Source organism: Bombus vancouverensis, chromosome 8 (genome assembly GCF_051014615.1).
Source record: "Bombus vancouverensis nearcticus chromosome 8, iyBomVanc1_principal, whole genome shotgun sequence".
Lineage (NCBI taxonomy): Eukaryota > Metazoa > Arthropoda > Insecta > Hymenoptera > Apidae > Bombus > Bombus vancouverensis.
This window is the reverse complement of record NC_134918.1, coordinates 9,528,361-9,553,810: the sequence shown is the minus strand read 5'-3', so window position 1 is coordinate 9,553,810 and position 25,450 is coordinate 9,528,361. Positions and strand designations below refer to the sequence as shown.

General features: G+C 38.2%; 1 protein-coding gene across 1 annotated transcript in view; it reads left to right on the top strand.

Annotated features, from left to right (window-relative positions):
* The window catches only part of Cow (Proteoglycan Cow), a 236,698-nt gene that overhangs the window by 158,372 nt on the left and 52,876 nt on the right, over positions 1 to 25,450 (top strand). The window contains exons 3-4 of the mRNA XM_033344681.2: positions 5,820 to 5,922; positions 9,231 to 9,362. Coding sequence (XP_033200572.1) covers positions 5,820 to 5,922; positions 9,231 to 9,362 — 235 coding nt within the window. The remainder of the gene's footprint in view (positions 1 to 5,819; positions 5,923 to 9,230; positions 9,363 to 25,450) is intronic.

Genomic DNA, 25,450 nt, shown 5'->3' with positions numbered 1-25,450 from the left:
TTTATATTGTGACATGTACACGCACGAATTAGTCGAAGATAGAATAGGTTCGAACAAGAAGATGGCACGAAACCCTATTAAATTTCCATGTTGCTCGAGCTGTTTCACTGACCAAGCGCAATAAATCTACCTTGGAAAGATGGTTCGTGACGTCTGTCAGAAAGCAAACGTCCGTAGAAATCGTCGAAGAGACGTTGGATCCAATTCACTCGGCGCGAAGCCCCACGTGGAAACTGTCGGCTCGCATCATTGTCTTCCGCCTTCTTTGAAGCGGCACGCAAAGTTCCGGCGAACGGATTACCGTCTTGTCGATTCGTTTAGAATTTCTACGAATCTGACATAAATCTTCGTCATTGGAAATGTTTTAGAAATATCGAAGATTCGCTTATTGTACCTTTTATAAAAGAAACATTGAACTTTAACTGTTGTATTAATCTTCGAATTTTTATATCCGCCAATGTTTCGAGAAACTCTTCGTTGTTTTTTCTTGTTTTCATTATAAATTGAAAATTGTTAGCCTTCGAACGTATAATTGGGTTCTTTGCACCTGAAAAATTAGGTTGAACAGTTGATTGAATGGGACAGAATTGAAAGAACAATAGCGCAGTAGTTGAGAGAGGGAAATAAAATTATCTAGCATGGAATTCAAAAAGACACGAGGCAGACCGATTTAACAGTATAAAAACAGTGATAGTATTTTAAACCTACGCTCGAACAAAATAATAAAAATAAAACCGATCCTTGTATAAAATATATCGGAACTCTTTTTTATTCGCTGTCTCTGGTACCATATAAAAATGGCATTTTTGAACAGTTCTATGCGATACGTCAAATAAAATATAAATTACATTAAATCCTTAATTAAATATAAATGAATATACTAAATCCAATTTAACGATAGAAAACGATTCTAAAATACAAAACTGTCATTATTTACTGCCACGATATATATATGTACATCGTATCAATATCACATTCTTTCCTTCTCAGTTTTATATATCACACACACTGCCAGATAAACTATGAAAACTAGACGTTCCTAGATATTCACTTACGCTCACCTAAAATTTTCTATGGTCACAGTAAAGCTCCTTATGTCTTCCGAAACGTTTCAAAATACTCGTTTCAACCCTCTAAACTGTAAAACCTTTAACGTCAGCGCAGTTTTACAACGACTATTAACTTAACTCGTTTTAACGTCAATTTAACTCGTCTACTAGAACAATTCAAAAATTCAATTCACCTCCCAATTCGCACCAAAATTCCCATTATCGTGCGGAACAAAAGTTCCTGTGTCCGCTGTACGTGGGAACACAGCACACCTTTGTCTATCAAACGCCTTTATCTCGCAAATCCAACAAAATGCCATCGATCTCGGTATTCCAATCTCCATTTGCCGCAATTACACCGTTCCTCGAGGTACCTGCTCTTTAACGGCGTTCCATTTGCGAAAAGGTTCGTTCGCAGCACCGAGAAGAAGACTTCGATACCGAGCCCTTTGAACGGTCAGGTTTTTTTTCCTTTCTTTTTTCTCCTCTTTTTTTTTCTTTTCAAATCGTGTACCGATGCAAATGGCCTTCTAAGTCAGAGAAATCGGACCGAGAGGCCTCCTTAATTCGCGCCCAAGCTCCACTTTAATTCTGCCTGCCTCCTTTCCAGCGGATATTACGCGACGAGAACTCGAACATCGCGAGACAAACCTTTAATTAGACGCGTAATGAATCGCGATCTCACGCCAATCCTTTGTTTGTTTGCGATGGATGTTTTCGAGCCATTGTATTGAGGATGTTCGCCCAGAGAGACGGAGAATGTGAATTAGAGAAATATTTGAGAAAAATTCTTATTGGGATTTATTATTTAATTTAATCTAATTTAATTTGATTTAGTTTAATTTATTCTTAAACGGGTTAAATATTCTTTTTAGTACAAAGACAATACACAGTGGTATAAAGAAGAGAAGCGAAAGGACGAAACGAAAAAGAAATAACAAATGAGCAAGTAACGGTACAGAGGAAAGAAACACAGTAGAAGAAGAATGAGCAATTAAGTAAACGTAGACAATAAGATGAGCTGATTTAACATGGAGAAACTCGGCCTCGTTATCGAGTAGTACATTGTACAGCGAAGATTTTTATTTTAAGATTTTTTATTTATATTTCCCGGAGAAAGGTCAATTTCTCTCGTTCTACGATTTAGCAAGTATATGCTGGGCAGAATGGGACGACAAACATTGAGACGAGCGTAGAGACCATTGGAAAACCATTTAGAAGGACGAGCTGGTGCCTTCAAATTGACAAGTGATAAGACGGTGGAGTTGCTGGTTAGTCTGTGCATAATCTTCTAAAGAAAACAGGGGTCTGTAATAGTCGTTCAAATTTTGAGTGAAATGATACTTGAACATTTATGATTATAATCCAGGAACGACATAATTTTATTATTGCAATATATAAAGATACGTAAGATATCGGAGGTAGAATATGCCTTGCAATTTTTAGCTGGTGAAACGAACTTTTGTTCAAGTTTACGTAAAAATCCGCGTGAAATAAAATATTAATAAAAGCAGAGATTAACGCAGCTGTGATTCTAAAAGAACGAGCTCGTAATGTTAAAAAAATATTTTAGTAAAAAACATGGTGTCAAGGATATATACGATTAAAAAGTAGAACTATATATAAATATATGTAACGTATACATATGTGTATATAGGGCGGTACTCTCGGTTGAATGGTTCGAAAAAGCTTTTGTAAAACAGGTTGATGTACTGTTTTAAAATACGGTGACGTAATTTCTCGATGGAAGTAAAATACACTCAAATCAAGGAGATCCTCACAGTCGCTGTTTAGAATGCGAATATCCGTGAATTCATTGAGGTTACATTAAGTACAGTAGTCGCGTAAAAGCAACGTGGAGACTGTTCTGGCGAGGTAAAATAGACCTGTATATAGTCAGACACTTAGAATGGATCGCATATCTAGAACTACACCTTCTACAGTCAAATGAAATGAGACTGTTCCTGTTTGGACAAGTAGAACACGACAATTTGTAGTTGAATCAGTGAAATTGGACAGTATATAGATCGGACAAATGAAATTTAAGCAGAGGAACGTATAAAGCAATTTTCCTTATCTATCTTCAAATAAGTTTTAGAATACGTTTAAATGAATGGAATTTTCAAAGTAAAAATCACGAATAAATCCATCACAGTAAATATAATAAATGTAAAAATGATTGGTAGACACGTAAGTAGTACAAATCCATATATAAGTAGACAGCTAGCAGAGGAACTAGCCATAGGATAATAGAACAGATAGAAATAAAGATGAAATAATAGAATGAATAGAAATAAATTTGTACACAGTTAAATAAACAGCGTAAATGTATTAAATTAACAGGTAGGAATATCTTTCTGTCAATCGAGATACCAGAAATAGAAATTCAACCGTAAAATGTCGTTAATCTGAGAATACATGTCACGCATCGAATACATCAACTATCGACCGAAAACGATGCAGTATCAAAAGTACTTGGTTCACCAATTAAAAAGGAAATCTACATCCAAAAATTCCACGCAGAACCGTCGATCAAAATTTCTAAAACCATCAATAAAAAGAAAAAAGGATGATAAAAGAAAGAACGATACAAATCTCATCGATCAATTACCACCTGAAAAACCTCCGAACCCATGCACCACTTAAATCGTCAATTTAAAAAACCTCAAATGCAAACATTCCACGTGCGACGATCAATCAAAATTTCGAAGACCATCGCTGGAAAAAAGGAAAAGCATGCGTGGTTGTCACTGCAACCGAGTTACGATTTTGCCGAAAAAAAATTCTCACGTGGTCGTTGGACACGCCGATCCGGTCGAACGATCGAACACGAATAGCCAACGATCAGAGAATCACGATAGTACGTCAGGACAAATCCTTATCGGTTTTACAGGTGAAAAGGTAATCGCGATTCGCGAGTGCAGATGCGCGATGGCTGAGCCATGTTCACGGGCTTGGGGTTAATGGAGAAGAGAGAAATTCGATCCGATGCGGTATGCTCTCTGAAACGACCAATATCGCTTGTCGACTATTTCCACGCGAATGCAATTGCGCCTGGCCATTGAACGTTCGGCCACGGCACGCTACATCAAAGAAACGAATCATTTCGCCCGGTGAAAATCCCGAATTGCTTCCTTGCGTTCAACGACAGAATTAGTTTCACCCTCTCTCTCTCTCTCTCTCTCTCTCTCTCTCTCTCCCTCCGCCTCTACCCTTCGAGCTTGGTTACTCCAACAAACCCGATCAACCGTAACCCTTTCGCGACTTCGAAATCCATTTTCGACCTTTCAGAGGGGAAAAAAGGCTTTTCACCGGTCGCCTTTGAGAAATTGATTTTTGGGCGGAGTCGATGCCGATTGATCCATTGGAATTGCTTGGGGATTTGCGACTCCTCGTTGACGATAGTTGCTGGCATAGAATTTTTGTTTGCCAGACATCTATATAGTTTGGAAACTTCAAAATGTAGAATTTGAAAAGTGAATTTCATATTACAGCGTGGAAGAATGGATAATTGAGATAAAAAATTCTAGGTTCGTTGTTTAACGATGGTTGTTCCGCGTGCAAGTCTTGTTCAAGTTTCTTTAGATACTTTTTGGAAGGTCGGAATGAATGGTGAATTTCATGTCGTAGCGTCGAAAAAGAGAACGATCGTGGATATTTCGCATTAATAAGAAATATTTGGAAATATTATTTGCAGATATTTGCGCGACTTTTCTAAATTGCAGAAAGATTATTGATTCGTTATGAGATCGATATTCAATTTTTTCTAGCGCCACCCTTTTCACGAAATAGAATTCCAATTTCAAATTACATTATCAACAACCACCATTATCGTCGCATTATCGTCGTCATTCGCGTCGATTCTTCTCTGTAGGAAAATCCTCTCCGACTTTTTTCTGCGAGGAAGAAACGAACGTTCGTGGCGAACAATATCGTAAAACGCGAGGAAATCAGGTAGGTATTCCTCGGCCGGAAGCGGTCTTAAAATTTAATAAGGCGAAACTGCGCGCGTTCCAAGGCGTCAATACGCTGGCGGATTACGAGGCCGAGGCGTAATATCGACGTACGAGGGAAGGAGAGAGAAAGGCAGAATTTTTCCACGTCGTCGATCGTGACTACGAATGCTATAGTTTAATTCTGACGAACGTGAATCCGCGTCTTCGACGTCGTTTACAAGCGTCGCCGAACGAGAAATTTTTCCGCCTTTTTAATATCGAGCCGCGTTCACAATCGTCAATACCGTTCTTCGATGCTTCCTGGATCTTCCTTTTCTTTCCTCTTTTTTTTTTTTTTTTTTCTCTTCCCTTTTTATCTCTCGGTATTCTATAAAACGAAACGATCACGGCGTTGCGATGCAACTCTCAAGAAATTGAAATCGATTGGACGCAGAAAGTGTTGTTAAAAATGGCAGAGACTCGAAAGTCTTGGGAATTAAATTGGTTTGTTGTACTTAAGACCGTAAACCGTAACAAAAGATCGATTTATGTAATCAGTTCCGGTTTGTAGTTATAAATTGATGTAACGAAGAGAATTCGCTGTGGGAAACGCAATTAATAAACGAATAATTACCTCCTCTATCTTCCAAATATTACAGTTAATATTTAATTACCGTTATAAAAATTATTTAAATCACTACTTCGGATATTTCTATTGCTGTACATTCTTTCGTATTACGGCGACGAATAATTACACGTACTGGTGACGAATAATTTGAAAATCGTATTAGATAATTGGAATCTTTCCCTTAATATGGTTTTCTGCTGATTTCAGGTGAACTTTGTCGTCCGCTGAACTGCAAGAAGAAGGACTTGTGCCTCTTGAAGGATACGTTCACCGCTGTGTGCGTTTCCAAGAAGGAACTTGAGAAATCAGGGTAAGCATTCGTACGTTGAAACGCATAAATCTGATAGATCCAAAATCTAAAAGCATTCTGTCAAGCAACAGGATATAAAGCAATTTTTACGCAAAACAGACTCGAGGTCTCGTAAATTTCATTAAAAATAGTTGCCACGTTTATCTCCGATAACTGTCCCGTTTGATCCTCCATATCCTCGTTTTGGAATTCGAAATTCTAATTAGAAGCTAACTAGCGTGAAACTTGGATGCCTCTCTGAACAGCGATTGACGTAACGCAAACCCACGAGAACGCGAAAATTTAAACCTATACATGGCGATTGCCAGCTGTTTCGCCAACTAATCGCTTGGATAGTTAAAATCGTATTTGGAATACGAAATCCAAATAAAAGTTCACACTTCCCTACAATCACGATTCATCCATAAAAAGAACACGAAAACTCCTATAACCGAATACCTTGCACGATCCACTCTACGAATTAACCAATGCTACACCGACCTCGAAGCCTATCTATAAAATCTACGAAATTCCTTTGCCCTTGCTCAACGTGCCATCAAATTCCCCCAGAACACCTATTACAAGCCGAAACCTCTTAAAACTTGCAAAACTTACGCTGCAAAATATTCTCCGCCCCAATAACCAAACAGCTGCCAGCCCCGTAGATCCCATTCAATCCCATTTAATCGCGTCGAAAGTTTTCGACTTTCTGCCTTCTAACGCGGCAAGAGCCGAGGAGTATGGCGCGATCGAGGCGAAGTGCCACTCGAATCCGGAACATCGTTTCGCCGAGAAGAAATAAACAGGAAATAAACGGTTCTGTTTGAGGATCAGTCTCGTGGAATCGGCGGATTCGTTGACGCGGTCGCGACGGATGATTAATCACGGCGATATTATCCATGGAACACGGCATTAAACCGTGCAGATCGTCGGCTGTTGTGGGTGGAGAGGAGGGTGCGGGGACGTTGATCATTGATTTCCGAGCGTGCTTATTGCCAGTTAACGGTGATTGCAGGTTTCCACGTGGATATGGAGGCATTCAGGCGGCCCCTGGAATTTATCTTGAACGGTCCGCGCGAGACATTAAACGGCCTTTCATGGCCAATTAACGCGTAGAACGATCCGCGTACCCGATGCTCTTCTCTTCGTGTGCCTATGGGGGATACAGGACGAACAATCGCCAGCGAATTCGATCGTTTATAATTGGCGTATTATAACCGGGGAATATCACGTTTCTCGGATGCGTTGATTGGGATTCGGTGGAGTGCGAATCGCAGCGTGAAACGTGTCGCGGATCGATTACCGAGTTTGATACGTTTGTGAATTTGCTAGGACTAGCGCGTTGCCGTATTGATATTATTACAGCGGAGTAAATTACGAATTGTTAATTGTTAATGTTATTGTGTTCTGTTCGCGCGTTGATGTATTCTCTTAAATAACGATGACGTGTTTGGTGATGAAACCAGCGAAGAAATTGATAACTTTTGATTAGCATTTGGTGGCGGAATCTGTCGCGATGTTTGATCAGTTGGCGAATTTGTTGTAATTAGAGTGTTCCTGAATTGATAGGTATTGTTAGCGGAATTTGATAAACTGCGAATCGCTGGTTATCGATATTATTGTATTCTCTTCGCACATTCATAAATTCTCTTAATTAACAGTAGCAGCTTTGCTAATAAAATATGTAGTGATCAAGGAAGTTTATTAGAGCTTGTGAATCGTGGTGTGAAATATGTTGAATTTCTTAGGTCGAGAATTTTTCTTGCACCGAGATGTCATTAATGAAATTTTATCACCTACTATTGTAATATGATAAAAGGTTAGTTGCTTGTCCTCTTTCGTATGAAATTGTAGAATTATGAAAGAGATCCTTCTGACACGTTGGTCGTAGTCGTTTAGAATTATTTCAGTTTTTAAAAGGCAGCCTGCGGCGATTTTAAACACCGCACAGAGGCTCGAAATTTAGTCGAAACGTTGCAAAATGTTTCCCAAACAATTTTCAACGTTCTGTTGCAGCGATGAAAAGCAGCCCGTGGCTGCTTGAAACTCTCGTCAACGTCGTCCTAACGCTCGAAAAATACATCGAAGATAATAATTTTCATCTATCGTTATTTTACTCTAAAACATCGTTTAGACATCGTTGAACGTCGTTCGATGACACTAGAACTGTGGATTTCGCGAAACGGTTATTTCATCTTCGCAAGATGCATCTAAAATTCTTTTCTAATTTTCTTCCCGTCTTCTTTCATCGCGCAAAATTTTATATTCTGCTGGAGATATTACGCGCTAAGGAGCAGAGAATGGTACAGATCGACGAGTTCTCGCGTAAACGCGAGTCTGGCAGCATGAAACATGTTATGAGTAAAAATCTTCCATTGGACCGTGCAAACTGAACGTCGTTATCGACGATAGAAATTTTTCACGCGGCCTCCTAGGAAAATTTCTCTCTTTCTGTCACTCTTTACCATTCTCCTCCGTCGCCTCTTCTTCCTCTTCGTTTCGCACTCCATTCTACCCCGGCGAGAAATTATATTCGAAAGCGTTCCATTTTCCGTAGCCAGAGAAATCGCTTTTAACTTATTCCATTTCCAGAGTGCGACCCCGGTATCTTGACACAGTGGATCCGCTTAAATTTTTTAAATTCGCCAGACCTCTTTCGCCCCGAGAACGCGAATCGAGGAAACCGGTTGCGTTGTCTTTAGCGCCAGCCGATCTGTCTAATATTAAATCTGCTTTTAACCATTTGCATTTATTTTTGCTTAGATTAATTAACTGAAGCGATTTCAAATAACATGTCTGGATTCTCGGTGTTTCTTGCGTGAGAGTCAGGAGCAGGAATTAATTCGATATCTTTTTCCTAGAAACAGAAATCTTGTCTTTTTAATCTTTATTAATATTTTTCGAGATTATGTACAGTAGCTACGAGAGATATTTCTACGCCGTAGTATTTACCATAGAATTTAATGTGCTAATTAATTAGGTTCGTGTTAATTAATTAAATTTCGTTCTATGTAGTGGTACTTTCGTACGACCATAACAAATTGACAATGAGAATGAAATATAAAAATTGGAAATGAAACGTAGGTAAGAAAAGCTAAAAAAAAAACAGCTTCATTGCAAAGCAAGGTTGTAATTTGCGTACAAATACCCTGTTTTTGCAGCTGCTACGCGCGTGGATTTGAAGAATAAAAATAAAAGCGCAGCTTTCAGTGGTAAAATTTAGTGGAAAAAGCGCATTGGCTTGGCAAAAGCAATTGAAGAAGGATAACGCGGTTCAAGAGCTAGATCAAACACAGACCGTTTCTACTTGCTGGTTCTTCTTTTTTCAGAGACATCGTAATCCCGAAATCCCGGGCGGTTCAACAGAACCGACGAATGAGAACGGAAACTTCGGTTGACGCAGAGGACGACGATGCCTTCTTTGACTCCGAGGACGATGACGAAGATCAGGATGAATCCAAGTAAGTATTTAACACGTCGGCTTAAGTTAGTATCTACTCTAGTCGTTAAATTATTATCCAGATTAGCGTAGTTAGTGAATTATTACGAATATCCGAAACTCGATATCGCTATTAAAATATTGCTTCTAGGTATTAATTATCTTTTATTATCGCGTTATCGACGAGGCGCGATATTAATATCAAATGAAATTAATATGAAATTAATATGAAATTAATATGAAATTAATGTGAAATTAATATGAAATTGAAAGGTTGTATCAAAGAGAGAGAGGATTGTTATTATCTGTACGTTATTTGTTTAATATTATTCAGATGAAATATTGCTTGAAACAATTACACATCTCGTTTTTATATTACAATACGAGATTTTATTGAATCGTATTTGTTACACATTCGTTTATATAGTTACATGCTATCGATTCTTTAGATGTATTTTATACTCGGTGTTTCACCGTCTTTCTTTTTTAATCAGATGACCAATGTGATTATTTTTCAATTAACGCGTTAACCGGTCCGTCGATAAAGCGTTAATGTATTTCAGTTGTCGCTTATTAATTTCACTATTGATTTAATATTTTTTAACAAGTTAACGAACGAAACTTTTAACAAGCCAAAATCTTAATAAATTCCCAGTTTGCAATGTTTCCAAAGCATCGAAAATTTATTATATACATAGATATATAAATAAATGATAGATACAAATATGAAATCGTGTTTCCCCTTGTTCCCAAAATTTTCACCATTTTTACTCCGACCACTACATTAATTTAAAATTCTATTTTCCCGTTTTCTCGCCGAGAGCTGAAAGAATTTCGTTGCGCTCGGCTAAATTACCAGAAAAAAAGAAACGCGTGTTTTAATTAATTTATATCTCGAATGAAACACTTGTGCCAGATGAAAATCAGCCGAATGACAGACGAGTCACTGACGGGATGATATAACACGTTCGAGCGACTCGAAGCAAAGATAGAGAATCCGGTGAAAGATTGGAACGACGACGGACTGTTTTCGTTAGTTTCCAAAAGTTGAAGAAATTTCTTTTCGTAACACGAACCAGTCCGAAAAGTTCGCACCTGGCCTGGTTATTAAAAGAGAAGAAGACTTCAATTTCAAAGTGGGAAGTGAAAAATCTACTTCCGCCGTTGTTTTTCCCTGGACGCGTAAAGTATCTTCCGCGAAAGCAACAAACTTTCAACGTGGAGAATAAAACACCTGAATCGCGATATCGAAAGTTTTAGTTTTCGAACAATACAAATATTCTACGTTTATTTTCTTATAGAACTCGAAAGGAATTAAATAAAAAAAAAATAAAAAGAAAAAACAAACGTTTATCGGTAGAATTTATTTCAATTTCGTCACGAGTTATGCGATGGCAAATAAAAAGAGGATAGGAAAGAATGCTCGTGTATGTGCCCGCGTGTGCGTAGACTGAGCGATTTTGTGGTAAAAAATAGAGAAATTCTGTGTAACGAATAGTCGAATAATTCGGTTTAATTGGTTTCTCTGTTCCATGTCGCGTAAGTCGTATTGTGTTTTGCTAAAACGAGGATAAAACATTAAACAAATAGAAGAAGAATGCGAAACAAAAAGAGAACGAACACGCGTGTAAAGAGAGAAATAAAATGCGAAATGGTAGGAAAGGAGAGAAACGTGAAATGGACGAGTAGCAGACGCGGCCTCTGTTTCGTTTTTCACGAGACATTAAGCTGAAATTATTGGTTTCGCTGGTTCTCTTTGCGTGTCGAACGCAAACCTACGACCCCATGGGGCACGATGGAATAAAAGGCTAGCTTTATGGGTCACGTTTTCACGGATGCGTGCCTCTTAAGTTTCAATGCGATCATCCACACCTGAAAAAAAGTGCCGTGCCTTAGTTTCCACCTCGAGTGCTCCGTTTGATGGTTTTCATAGCGTGTGGAAACAAGTTCCGAGAATTTTTTCGACACAGGGAAACGGATAGGTTTCGTGGAAACCTTTTAATTAGTCGTTTGTGGAAGAATTCTTTTTTTTTCTTTTTGGGGGGTGAGATGACTCGGATATCTTTGGATATATTTTACTAATTAATAATTTGTAGTTGTAGAGTGTGTTAGGTGTTCAATTATCGCGTACAACTTTCAATTTTGTTATATTTCCATTTTTATATGAGATGAAGCTATTTTACACAGACGAAGCTCGTTTTATAGAAATGAAATTAAAAAAATGAAACATGGAATATTCTTGACAAATGCATTCCTTTATAGACAATCGTTTAAGGATTCTTATCGTTCTACGTATTTTTCTGCATTCTCGAAAATTTCGATCGACCTATTGTCTTTCGTAGTTTCATTTTGTGCAAAAGGAAGCTTCCAACGCAAGAAACAAGGTGATCCAAGAAACATGACGATCCAAAAAATCGATGTAAATTCCCAAGGCTTTCGTACGGTGCCGCATCTCCAATGTCTGACCGTACACGTTCCTCTACTACTGAAACTACCTCGACATATCCCTACTATATAATGAATGACAACGAACCGTCCAGCAATTTCTCCTATATACAATATATTTAATAATTCAACGCACTGCTACCATAAACAATAACCATCTGACGTTTCATTCCCTTGCTAATTTCCTATTTTAAGGTCATAGCTGAATGAATCCTAAACCATCAGATACGTACGACACTGTTAGCGATCGTATTTAATCCAACGAGTTGCTGCAAAAAGCAACACAGAGAACGATAACGTTCACGACTTAAACTCGCAAAACACGTAGCTACATCACGAATGATGAAATATGCAAGACGAGGGACGTAACAATTTCGCGTCGACTAAGAGAGAGAGTGCCGTGGCCGAATTCGATATTGTCTCGAAACGAGTCGGATTCCCTTGAAATTCAGACAATCCCGTATCCGTGTACACGTACGAATACGCGGTACAACTTCGCGAAAAAATAAAAAATGAATTTCGAACGACACCGTTGAGGGCCGGAAGAAGAATAACACGGAAATAGAGGTGAGCGTTGTTGGAGGAACACGTGAAACCGGATGCGTTTACTTTAGCGCGAAGCCACGTCAAACAGGAGTTACCCCGACGTTTTCTGACGAGGATATAGGAAAAGTGAGGGTAAGAGGGTGGGGGAGAGAGAGAGAGAGAGAGAGAAGGTTTCGAAAGGGAGCTTGGTCGCGGGAGAAAGAAAAATTCCACGGGAAAAACAGCTCAGACGGAAGATGAACGAACGGAGAAAAGGGCAGGTAGAAAAAGCCAGCGTTGCCAGCGAAACATTTCTTCCTACTTAAATTTGCACGAGCGAGCAGAGCAAGGAGGGTTTTCCATCCACAGTCTCCCACTTTGTTCCTCTCTCTTCTTTTTTTTTTTCAATATTTTTATCCTGTATTCCCCGCCCGTTTTCATTCTTCGCCCCCTTTTTCGCTACTCCTGTTTCGTTCCGAGCGTATCCTTCGGAAATCCCACCTGGAACGTCGCGAAAGTTGAGCGAGAAACGAGCCTAATTGCACGTTAATGTGGCGAACGGTGATGTTTCACGCGAACGCCATCTCATTGCCGTAAGCTTAGCTTGTACGTTGTATTATCCAACAGACGTATCTGTTTTTAACGTTAGAACAAACTCGTTGAAATAACGGAATCTCAGATTTCCTATCTTTGCCATTACCAAAGGCAAAATTAATTTTGATAGTTATGTTCATTAGCAACCACAAACGGCCGAATAATCAATTTTATTCAGAAATGACCAATGCTCTCCGTATATGCTATAAAACATGGTAATCTACTACATCATCATCGGACGTAAACGTCTGGTTAATTTTTGGAACGACGTTGTGTGGTAGTGTCCGACCAGGCACGGTTTTATTGTACTCGCCCGGAGATCCGCTGACCTGTTCTACTTGTCACGCGCAGTCGAACGCGCGATTTCATTGTGCTCGAAGGTGTTTAATGGTTTGTTCTACTTGTCGGCCGGTGTACCGCGCCAAGCTTTTGTTCCGTTTAAGGGCTTAAACTGGAAAGCTGTGACGTGTTTTTATGGACGATCCTCGCACAGGGGAAGATAGAATGTTCGAGCTGAATATTGAAATTTCCGCTTTTTTTTTTTTTTTGTCCAGTCGTTAGGCTTGAAAATGCGTTTCTATATTTCTAACGCGATACAAGAAACCAATTCTAACAAAATTAACATTGAACGTAATTAAAAAATTGACCAAATATAGACCAAAGAAATGAAATTGTAATTCAGTAAGAATTACCCAAACAATATTGGAAAATTTGGTAATTATACAGTTCACCGACTCGCCCCAATTTTTAGTATTTCATTGTAGTCTTCCTTTTCCTTTCTTTTCTTTTTCACGAAACAATTTTTTAAATTTGACGTTTAATCAATGAAACAATAAAAGCTATTAGATTGTCCGAAGAGTTTCTTTCGTTTCATAAGGCGATAATAGATGAACAACAATTTCTGTTTTATATTATTTTATTGAATTAGGTATCATCCATTTCGTTATATTTCTATTATTACGTTCGTGCATAATTCAATAAACTAATATAAAACAAAAAAACATTGTGCGTCTATTATTTCCTTATAAAAAAAAAAGAAACTTTTCGGACAACCTGATATATTAGTTTCTCAAGCTGTGACCACTAATGTCTTAATTTGGTAATAAAGTAAAGCTTGTTAAAAGCGACTGGAGAAAGTTTACCGTAAATTGCGTCATTTTCGCAAAAATTGCTAACTTCGATAAATTCGCGTACTCGTGTATATGTTTCACATTTCACGTATCCGTTTTAAAACGTCGTTGCAACGAATGTCAGTGTCTCCTTTGTTACCAAAAAAGAATCTTCTAATGGAAATCCACGACAAAGGGGTCGGTGTAGGTCACGTGGAAGACTGGCGAGCACGTACGAGCTTTAACGTCGCCAGAAAACTGTACCGAGGATCGTTAACGAGGAGTGGCCGCTTATCCGCGCCCCTAATGTGCCTTTGTCCACTGGCACGCGACTTTTCCGGCGAATTCCGCGGCATTGCCAGGATTCCTCCTCGTTCCGTACGATATACGAGGAAAAATTATAATAGCAGCCTGAAAAATTTCAAGCTTCTGTTGTATGCAAATTATTTTTGAATTGTACGCGGAATTATCCACCGGTTGGTAAAATATTTTGACCAGAAGTTTATTAAATATGCGCGAATACTTCTACCGCGATCCTTAAGTAGAATATCTCCGAGTAACGCAGTTAAGATGAGGGCTATTGAAATTACCTAAATATAGTCCACTTTATTAAGAGCGGTGATACTAAATGTCAACAGTTTTCAGTAGAAGAGAATAGAGATTAAAAGTTTTTCATTTTTACGTTTAATTTAATTTCGAAACAAAAAGGCGGTCTTTTGAAGCTCTCGAGAACCTTCAACCCAAAGAAGAGAATTATTACCGAAAAGTTATGCTCGTATCTCACCCCCATTGGCGTCGCAATTGCTTTATTTAATTCCATAATAAGAAATTCCATAGTAGGTAAAATAGAAAATGATAGAACAAATGATTAAAACATATATTGCAACCCAGAAGGAATAATTATTATATACGAATATACATATATATGTAATCTTGAAAATAGTCGTAGAAAGTTGTATGTATTAGTTAACAGTAATTTAATTAACGATGAAATTAAAGAGCAATTTCATTTAGAATTTTATTTGAAAGTTAATCGGAGAATGTATGAAGAAGAATAGAGAGGAGAAAACAAGTGACTGTCACAGAGCATAGGAAACGAAAGAGGAATTGTTTTTGAAACGATCGAGAAACATAGTGTGAACGAAACGGGCTCGATTCTGCCCGACGACTAAAGGATATTCTCCGCTAGTCTAAAAGCGGATTTTAGCGAGCTTCGCTTTCCGGTTCACAGAAACGATCCTGGCTGCCCCATTTTCAGACGAGCTGTATTCTACCATTCTCCTTTTACGCGTCTCTTTGTTATAATTAACGGCCTTTCGAAAACGAAAGTTTCGCCCGGCCGTGAAATATTGCTCTTTCGCGATCACGCGTTTTTCTCCTTAAAAATAATCCAAACCCAATCTTATTTGATTAGGCGGTAGTTTCGAAATGAGTAAATGTACAAAGCTCTGATGATTGAAAAATAGCAAAGGAATAGAATACTCGGAAATATTTTCAAAAATTAATAATACGGTTTGAAATATAGATCGGTGAGAAAAATTGATATTGACGAATGGAATATTGAACGAAAATGCTTTAGAACTCTTAAATAAAATCGGTATATAAATTTAAGGAAAAGAAACGATAAGAGATGAAAATATTTGGAAAAATTGGATGGAATATCGGTCGGTGGAAATATTAACGGGAGGATAACGAGAATTCCGTCGACGTATCAGCAGAATGTTTTTTACTGGCGAGCTGATTGCAGCTAATAAATATAAATCGTTTAATTTCCGAATAGAAATCGCAGGAAACTTTAGCGGTGGCCATAAATCGGCGATCGTAAATGATCGCGCGTAAACACGGATATAAAATGGATCGTGATTTCTTATTTTCGCAGACGGATCTTCGAGTTTGAGCGTGAGACGCGTTATTGCTAATAAATCATTTTATTATTCTTGCCAAATAACGTCCGCTATGTTTATCGCTCTTTATCACACGAAATACGACAGACACGCAAGACAATTCCATAAATTTCACCAATCGCGAGATCTAACATTTACTTCGAAATTTCTATTTACAATCAATATTATAAAAAATTGTATCACTCCATCGTATCATTTATTTAAAAGAAGGAAACATTTTTCAGCTTCTCCCTTATTCAAAAATTGCAAACATTCCCTTCATTTTGAACGAAACAAAATCTTTCCCTACGTACCCTAAAAAAGAAAAAAAAAGACAAGAATATCAATTACAATCGTAACCTTCGTTGCTAAATATAATCAAACAGAATCGGTGTAAATGTAAAAAATAATACAGCGTAAATGAACAAGATTAAATATAATAACGAAACACTTGCTTACTTAAGAAAGCCATTACTGCCTTTGAAATCGCAACGTGCCAAACTTTTCCGCCGTAACAAGTTTTCCAACTTCGACTAATCACATTTACAACGACTATTATCATTCTTGATTGTCTCCTACACCGGTCAATTACATTTAATTCGCCGAATCGTTTATCAAAGGATTCCAGCGAACCACGTTTCCCGCTCACAATTTACAGTTCAGTAGAAGTCCTTAAAAGCACCGTGAACAGAGAAAATAACGCGTCCATTCCTGGAGACCGCCGGAAACGCGGCGAACACTCGAAAGACGTCGCGGAGTTCCTTTAATGCCCGAAGTTATTCCCGGACTCACCGTAAAGGATAGTTTCCTTTCCTCTTCCCTATTTTGCTTCTCCTGGCTCGATTCCTTCCGGGAACGAGAAAGGGGAAAAGGCTTTCGGCCCGGCGAAACGTGTATTTACGATTCCCCGTACGGGAACGAACATCCGGCTATCGATGCCGTTTCCACTTCTTCCTTCCCAAGTGAAACAATCCTCGTTGCGTTGAAACGATAGTGCGAGCAGAAAATGAAATTTTATAAACATCGCGATGCAACGGCGGTTGGTCGCGCTCGTACGATGCTTCTGTGCGCTCTTTGGTCGTTGGAATTGCCTAATAGATGCATCGATATGGTAAACTCGAGACATTTGCGATTTTAAATGCAGTGTGCAATGTTTCACGATCTTCCCGACGATTCTTTTTCACTATTTTTTTTCTCCTTTTTGTGTTTTTCTATTTGTGTTTTATATTTTCTCCGTTTCTCGCGCGCGTTGCATTTTTATTTTATTTTAGTTTGTTGGTTTTTGGTAAATTAGTCGATTGGATTTACGGAGGATTGTAAAGGTTTAGAAGTTTTAGGTATCCCGTGAGGGCAATATCTTGTTCTGTTTTTTTTTCTTTTTTGTCAATTATTAGTAGATAATGTTATTAATATCGCAACGCGAGTATCGCAAAATTCGAAAGATAAAAGAAGCAGCGGGCGGTGTTTCAGTATAACCGTTGCTATCTGAAGGGAAGAATTTGAAAGAAAACTTTTGGATAGAATGTGCAATTCGCAAGATGTGATATTTCCATAACAAATATGTCAAGTTTCTCATAAAGATTACATTTTACATGGAGAAAGCATAATTTGTAAATTCCAGATTGATGGAACATTTTCATCAAACGTGTTCATGACACTGCGCGACATTCATTTCATGACATTTTTATTTTATTTTTTAACACGTTGTATAATTCGTATACAACATGTATCGTATGTGTAATATTTTCCTACGTTTTAAAGATGGATCCCTTTGCTGACGAAAAGTATCGTTATTTTCTGTTTTACAAATAAATCAGACAGTTTATAAATATCGTGTATCTACCGTTTAGTAAAATAACAAAATAGATTCGCACAAAGAAGCTTGAACTGCACGTGCGCGTCCGGAGGAAATAAAAATAATCGGTCGCAAAGAGCTGAAACTACTTTTTTCACCTTCAATACGATTTCCATTATTCCCATCAGGAATAGACTGTTTGGTCGATTTGTTTCGACGATCGAACACCGTAAAAATTCCATTATTACAGCCCCGTGGAAATTCATTACAATTGGAACGCATGCGGCCACGCGTATCGTTCAGCGCAACGAAAATCGCGGCGATAATGGAATTTTTATGATCCCAACTCGCGAGCCTTGGCGAAGCTTTGGGATAACTGCGCGATATTCAATGCGACGGCTATCCACCGAGAACCTTGAATTATTCTGGGAAATCGTCATGTGCGGAAACTTTCGAGGGAATTATTCAAAAGTTTCGAATGTGATCGTAGAAAAAGCCGCGAATTTCAAAATGTACAGTATATACGTGTAGATCTTTTGTATGTCTCGTTGATATAAAAGAGATTATTGAAACAAAGATTTAATGACTTTTCCTGCGTTTTATGCTGTGTCTCTTGGAGCACGGTAACTCTTTCGTTTGGTTTGCGCGATAGGACCATTTATAACGGCTATTCTCTAACTACTTTGAACAGTAAAATATTACTTCGTTTATTACTTTCAGACCAGGAGTAGGAGAGTAAAAGCCGAATTAAGAAACTTTCAATCAAAGAGAACGGAAGAGATTTCAATACTTTCATAGAACCTAGAATTATATCCATAGAACAGCTCAGTAGAATAAACTGAAAATAGAAAATAGGATACGTTACATCCTCTGTTACTTCCACAAATAACGGAAGAAAATCTGAATTAAAAGACTTTCGATCAGGCAAAATTGAAAATATTGTAATACTTCCAGCGCGCTGTATGCTACGCTGAAAATAGAAAATGCTACTTCTTAAATATAATTAAAAATATTACTCGCAGATCGAAAGTGACAGAATAAGAGTCAAATTATGCAACTTTTAATTGGAGAAGAGCGAAGAAATTTCAATACTTTCAATACTATTTCGAACTGTATTTTTACGATTGGGATTAGCCAGTATAATGCTGGCCTGTTAAGCCAAAAATCATTACTACCAGATAGCACTGGTTTATCTGTACGTATGTTAAATAAGAAAGCCGTATCTGCATTGAAACTTGAAGATATAACAGTTTAAGTACGCGAAATCGATGTCTGGTTGTTGAATAGTAAAAGTCCTTTTTCTCAAAAATCACCTTTTGACTAGATACGTCTTTTTGTATTAAGACGACAGACTATACGCTGAAGGTGGAAAGAAAAATTCCTAAGGGAGGATTCTCACGTATTAATGATAAAAGCGAGTGATTTTTATGAATTGTGTCTAACGGCTAATTATAAATTATATGAGACACTGGATCTTTTTGGGATGTAAATGTAGTCTTGAAGCAGAAAAGTAATCTTTTCCTGTTTCAGTTCTTCTTATCGTTTACTAACTGGCACGCACGCTGACTAGTCGATTAAACAATTCCAGATAAAGCTTATTCGCTTCGTTAGAAATTTCCCCAGAGATTGAACCTGAAATTCCTATTGAATTACTCACTCGCATGTTCTTAAACGATACAAGCTCAATTTATCCGGCGAAAGAAGTAAATTTTTCTTCTAAACGTTGCAACATTCCAATTTTTCATATTTCTCTTTCAAAAATAAGTTCAATCACAGTGTGAACCATCTGGCCTTAAGAAAAATTCCTCGCTTTTGCGTTCTCACGACAGTGACAGATTCTACGCTACGCGCCAACGATGGATGCATCGTCGAAGATGATCAAAAGACTCGTATAATATACCTACGGCAAACGAGAAGAGTAACTGTAATAGAAAAATAGAATTTACACTTGAAGACTATTTACATCGAAAAAACATCTAGTCGCACATATTCGGTAGTTATTCTAAAAAAATATTCATAGAAATCGCTTGATTTTATTGCCTGTACACGAGTATCTCTCATAAAACGACTAAAAATATTCCAGCTCAAGCCAGAAATAGTGGAGTGGAAACCTAATTAAATTAAGAAACTGTCGGTCAGGGAAAATTAATGAGATTTCGATACCTTCCTTGTGACCTAGAATTATATTCTCGGAAGCGGCCCGGTTAATACACTGAAAAGTACAACGTAATGAAGAAAAATTCCGACGAAACGTCGTTTCGACAGCGGCTGCCAACGGAGTACGGTTCCGCTGGTCGTTTCTGGAAAGTGGAACGACGTAGTAGCAAGGACAAATGGCGGAAAGAGTATCTTCAGTCGATAAGCAGCCAGGTAATACGATGATGGACGAGCATCAGGGATCCGTGGCGCGCATTTTGTCACCGTTTCTCGAGCCCTTCCGCGACGAGAGGGCTTCGTCTCGTCTTTATTGCCGAGTAAGCTTCGCTCGTGCCCGAGGTGAGCCCTCGTTTCTTCGTCATTCTTCGTTCTCTCTCTCTCTCTCTCTCTCTCCCACTCTCTCTTTCTCTCTCTTCGACTCTCGTTCCTCTTCATTGCGGCTGAATTGGCAGCTCGTCGAAACAAACGGCATGTAAAATTGCACTCGGCAGTGCCGAGCTCGCGGTCACTGGACTCTTTATCGATTTAAAAAGCCTCTTCTTGCCTCGTGGAAACCTTGTCACGTTTTCGGGACAAGAGGAAAATCAATCCTGTTCTTCTACTGTTCGCCCGAGGCGTGAATAATTGGAAATGGACTGGATGTCAGGGTTATTCGATGGTCTTCTTAGCTTCTTGCATTTACGTGACGAGATGAAATGGAGGTTTTTTTTATCTCGGTTGACTCTTTGATATTTTGCACTGTCAACTGGGCAGCTTTTTTTTAATGGATAGAGGACAGGCATATTTATGCATATTCCTATCTTTGTGAGCATAAGTAAAAAGAGTGAAGAAATAATAATTGTTTTATCACCGGGAAGAGAATTTCTAATTTGCTATGAAATTTTTGGACTATTATCTTCTCTGTTTGTAGACAATTGTGTTATTATAAAGCGTATCCACTGAAACTTTTATTCCACACATTTTAGCATTAATTGGAAACTTTTATTATCGTAGAGGAAGAAAGAAATTCCAGATAACAAGAACATTTATTTTGCTTTGAAAAAGTTAAAGCCGAGTGTTCTTGGTGATCTTAGGACGAACATTATCCAATGAAAGTAATTTGGAAGATACGATATATTACTCTTTGCTTTTTCTTCTCTTCAGTTGTCCTCTTGTTCTTAGTAAAATAAAACAGTTATATATCTATAAAAATCAGAAGTTGCTTTCTCTTCTGTACTTATCCTGCTTCCAACTGCTTAAATAACGCTAATTAAAAACTAATTCTAACTCTCATATTTTTACCTTGAAATATCTGTTAAAAAGCTATACGATCCTTTAGGATTTAGTTAACGCAATGCAAAGTAACAATTGTAACTGAACTTTTACGACACGGTAAATAAATTTTATTTATAAATGTTAACAGTTTCGTTCAATCCCTGCTTTCAACACGTACAATGCGGCACACAAAATCGAAGAGAGTCCCTGGTGGCGGAAATCGATTTTTCTATACCGTGTTTCCATTTATCCAAGCGTCATCCGCAAGGAAAATAGGAAATCCCGATGACGCGTACGTTCACGTCTTCCGCATTGAACGTGTTAGGTTCGAACACTGAAACGAAGAACGCTCGAACAGAGTAAAATATTTTCATTTCTATAAACTGAATATACAGATGACAAAGATCGATAGATATTTAATGACGTATAAACGTTCGAACGACTAGTATAATCTGAATTACACGATATATATTTCCTCTATTTGCACGAGACAAAGATAGAATCCGATATTCATCTCTACGTAAAAAAAAAAGCAAAAAAGAAAGAAAATCTTGAAATAACGTTTTCAACGGATAAATCGAATTCCTTTGATTTCTTTGGGTCGCATCAAGAGGAATATCGTGACGTGCTGAAAAATTACAGGAGACACTTGTACGAGCGCGGTTGAGGACGACATTACAAGCGTCGTAAATTTCGTGGCACCGCGGAAGATTAATTTCTACCTGTCCGCTGGCCGCCGCGGAAAAATTTAACTCGTCCTAGACGTCGTAAACAGAAATTTCTTTGAAAGTGCAACGCGTTGGAACATTCCTCTCTTGTTAAAAGTAGCGAAGAAACAGTTTTTAAAGTGTTTAAAGTAGATGATTAGGATCTTGTATTCGTTTTCTTGTCAAAATCTCGATCAGTATTTACAGCTTGGTAGGAAAGTAAAAATTAAATTTCCCTCGCTAGTGTCTGATTACGCGTCGACCTATTCTACTCTGTGGTCGACGTCACGTTAATTATAAGCCTGTTCTACTTGAGAACGCCTATCTCGTTAAAAAATATGCGATGTATCGTATTCGCCGTCGTTTCATATTTTTCCTATGTTCTATTATCTTAACGAGTCTACGATAGTGAATTATTTAAAAAATAGCATTATAAAATTCGAATGTATGGAAACATTTGTTACATTCGTTTGTAACTTACAGGAGCAAGAACGATCCTAATTAGCCTTTTCACGGCATAACGAAACGAAGAAGTACACCAGACGGACAACTGAGAAAATAATTATTTACTCGACAAAATTTCTCCCACTTCCCATCAAACGTACGGTATCTCGCCGGTCTCTCACAAGCGATAAATTTTAACACTCTCGTTGCTCATTCTACATAATGATATGTAAAATACACGATTCATAATGCGCCGTATCTGACTTGTCCGAGTTTACTTTACTCTCATGCTACACTGACACAGGATTAAAATTAATATTTGATTCTATGATGGGACCAATTTCATCGATAACAAATACTGATCCCCAGATATCGAATTAAAAAATCAATATCCCTTCCTCTTCATCGACTAACAATATACACACACACACACACACACATATATATATATAATCTTTTATTTTGCAACCAAAGGAACTTCTGATCAATGAATAACGCAATTCGCTGAACGAACTGAAATAAGAGGAAAAAACAGAGAAACAACTGGGTGGAATTTATCGACGAACACCGAATTACCTGTATATAGGGGTGCAGGATTAACAGCGGGCTCATTTCAAGCGGAAACCGCGTGTTTGCGCGCGGAAACGTATCGACGAGCCACCGTGCGAATTAGTCTAGCCGATTGGATTCCTTGCTGCCCTTTGCCGTCTCTCTGTGCACGCGTCTCGGCCAATGACACTCGCACGAATTAGGCTTTGCATCGTCGTGTATGCGTGTCCCTAACCGGACGCCGAAATGAATGCCGCTACATGCAATTCCGACTGCAATAGACTGCGGTCTCCAAGCGTATTTTGCGGCCATGGCTGCCACGCGCTCGCGGGACCTAGTTAATGCACTGTCGCCCGGTACACAGTGCGCTGTTGGATTCGGTTTCGGTTGTTATTCGTTAATCGATCCCTACGAACGACCGATAAATCGCCACTGTATGCTTTATTTCGGTGTTCGTATTGTTATGTTTCTCGTTTCGCTGAAACGGCCGGCAAAAGTTGCGAGAAAGTTGAAGCGATGTTAATAGATCGTTACGAATGGTCGAAAAATGACGCTTGTACTAAATTTTGAAAAATTTGAAACTACATAGTTTCTGCTGCGTTTCATTCGAAATTACGAGGAAATTGTGAGAAAGTTCAAATCGTTTTCAAATTGTGATCCTCGCTAAGCTTCGCCTGAGGTTTGTTGTATCATTGGTTTTCAAGAGCAACAGAGATAGTGATGGTGGATGATGCCAATAGGTTTGCGTTAGTAGCGTCTGGGTTTCTTCTACTTAAGAATGTTCTCACTCAAGTAGATATCAATAGATCGTGCGCGATGATATTATTTTAATTTAATAATTGCAGTTAGACAACAATCGTCAGTACGCGAATATGTGTTCTTTTAATAAGACACTTTTATACCGATATTTTACAAACGGAAGATTTTACGTAATAAATTGAATGACAGGAGCGGTGTCTTCGTAGATGGAATTTTTTAATCGAAATTATCGAAACAATCGAATATTCCTGGAAATCGAGGATATCTACGAAACAGTAATTACAGTATTTTCTTATACACAGCGGTTGTTGCGACCGCAGAATGGAATATTCCGGGCGATGAACAAGAAACAAATTGAACCAGACTTTTAATTTCCCCGGAAATAATGGCCTCCGTCTCTGCTACCCGCCAGTTTTACGAAAAATCGAAAATTCATGCTACGATGAACGACCAAATTTGTTATCCGGTAAACTCTACCTATCCACCATAATATCCTCGCTAAAAAAAAAAAAAAAAAAGATTAAAGAAAAGATATATAAAAGAAGAAACGAGGAAAATGATACTTTTTATACGTAATACAAACTGAAAATGAAAACACGTGAGCTTCTTGAGAATTAAAAAAGTATTGAAGAAGAATTAAACGATCAGATTCTTCAGATATTTTTAGGATCACTCGCCATGGATTAGAGATGTCACTTCGAAATCCATTCACCGTGTGATAACGATCGCCACATTGAAATCGGGTTAACAACGTTTAAACTTTACACGAGCTTGCCATTAACCACTTGAATTCAGCCTGCACGAGCTACCTTCTTCCTTTCGCGGTAATTATTACAAGGACAAAGTAACGTTTTGTACTTTCTACTGGAACGACGCTTCACCTTTCTTTTCCTCGGAATTGGCAGAAGAATAGGCGACGATTCTACGAGCAAACTCTCGAATCTTACCGCCGTGAAACGTAAAGTATTCCACGGAAAGAAATCGTCGCTGAAAAGAACGCTGAAATGTTTGAAAGCATCGCGATGATCCCAGAGATTTTGTTGTTCGCTGATCCTTTTCAGATACGATACCATGCGTGTAAACGCAGCAACGTTTGCTTGTAAATTAAACTATAAACGTAGCGTAGCGAGCGTCTTCCGTGTAAATTTTCTGTGAAAAGAATATTGTCCGCGCATTGTTCGCGAGAAGTACTTTTTCTTTGACGAATAGGATCTAAAAATACATTTGTCGTACTTTACTTACTTTGAAAGATTGTGAATATAAAGCGACAAATACGTTTTCATTAACGTTTTGATTAGAAATTGTTATAAAAATAGTCGTATCTTTTCTACACATAGGAAATCTTTCAACGATAGAAAAAAGCACACGTTGATTCGAAAACGATTGTATCACGGCCAATAGATATAACGAATATCTTTATTCGTTAATACTGCAATTACGCTAAAACACGTTCCGATTGTTTTCCACTTTTCCCCTGATATTGTTTCATCGAAATTGCACCGTGGAAATAGATTATTTTCCGATTTTTAGATATTTCCATGCGTGACCATTTCCGCGACTATGTGTTTCGTTGGTAGCGAACCGCGTTTAGAAACTATCAACGAAACAAAACGGAACGGAAAATACAATAAAATAAAATCACCTCGTATCACAGGTATCGCAAAAAGAACGTGGAACGATTGTTGCGTTCGATACGCATTAAAACGTGAATCGTGATTGAAAGTTACGCGTGCAGGTACTCGACGTCGAACACTCGAGCCCTATTATTTTGCCAAGTTACGAGCCAGGGATAATTCCGCGTTTTAATATGCATCGAACCGGTATAAAATTTCAATGGCCCGGCCAATAATAGAGCTACGCGGACATTTTACTTCCATTTGTATTCCACT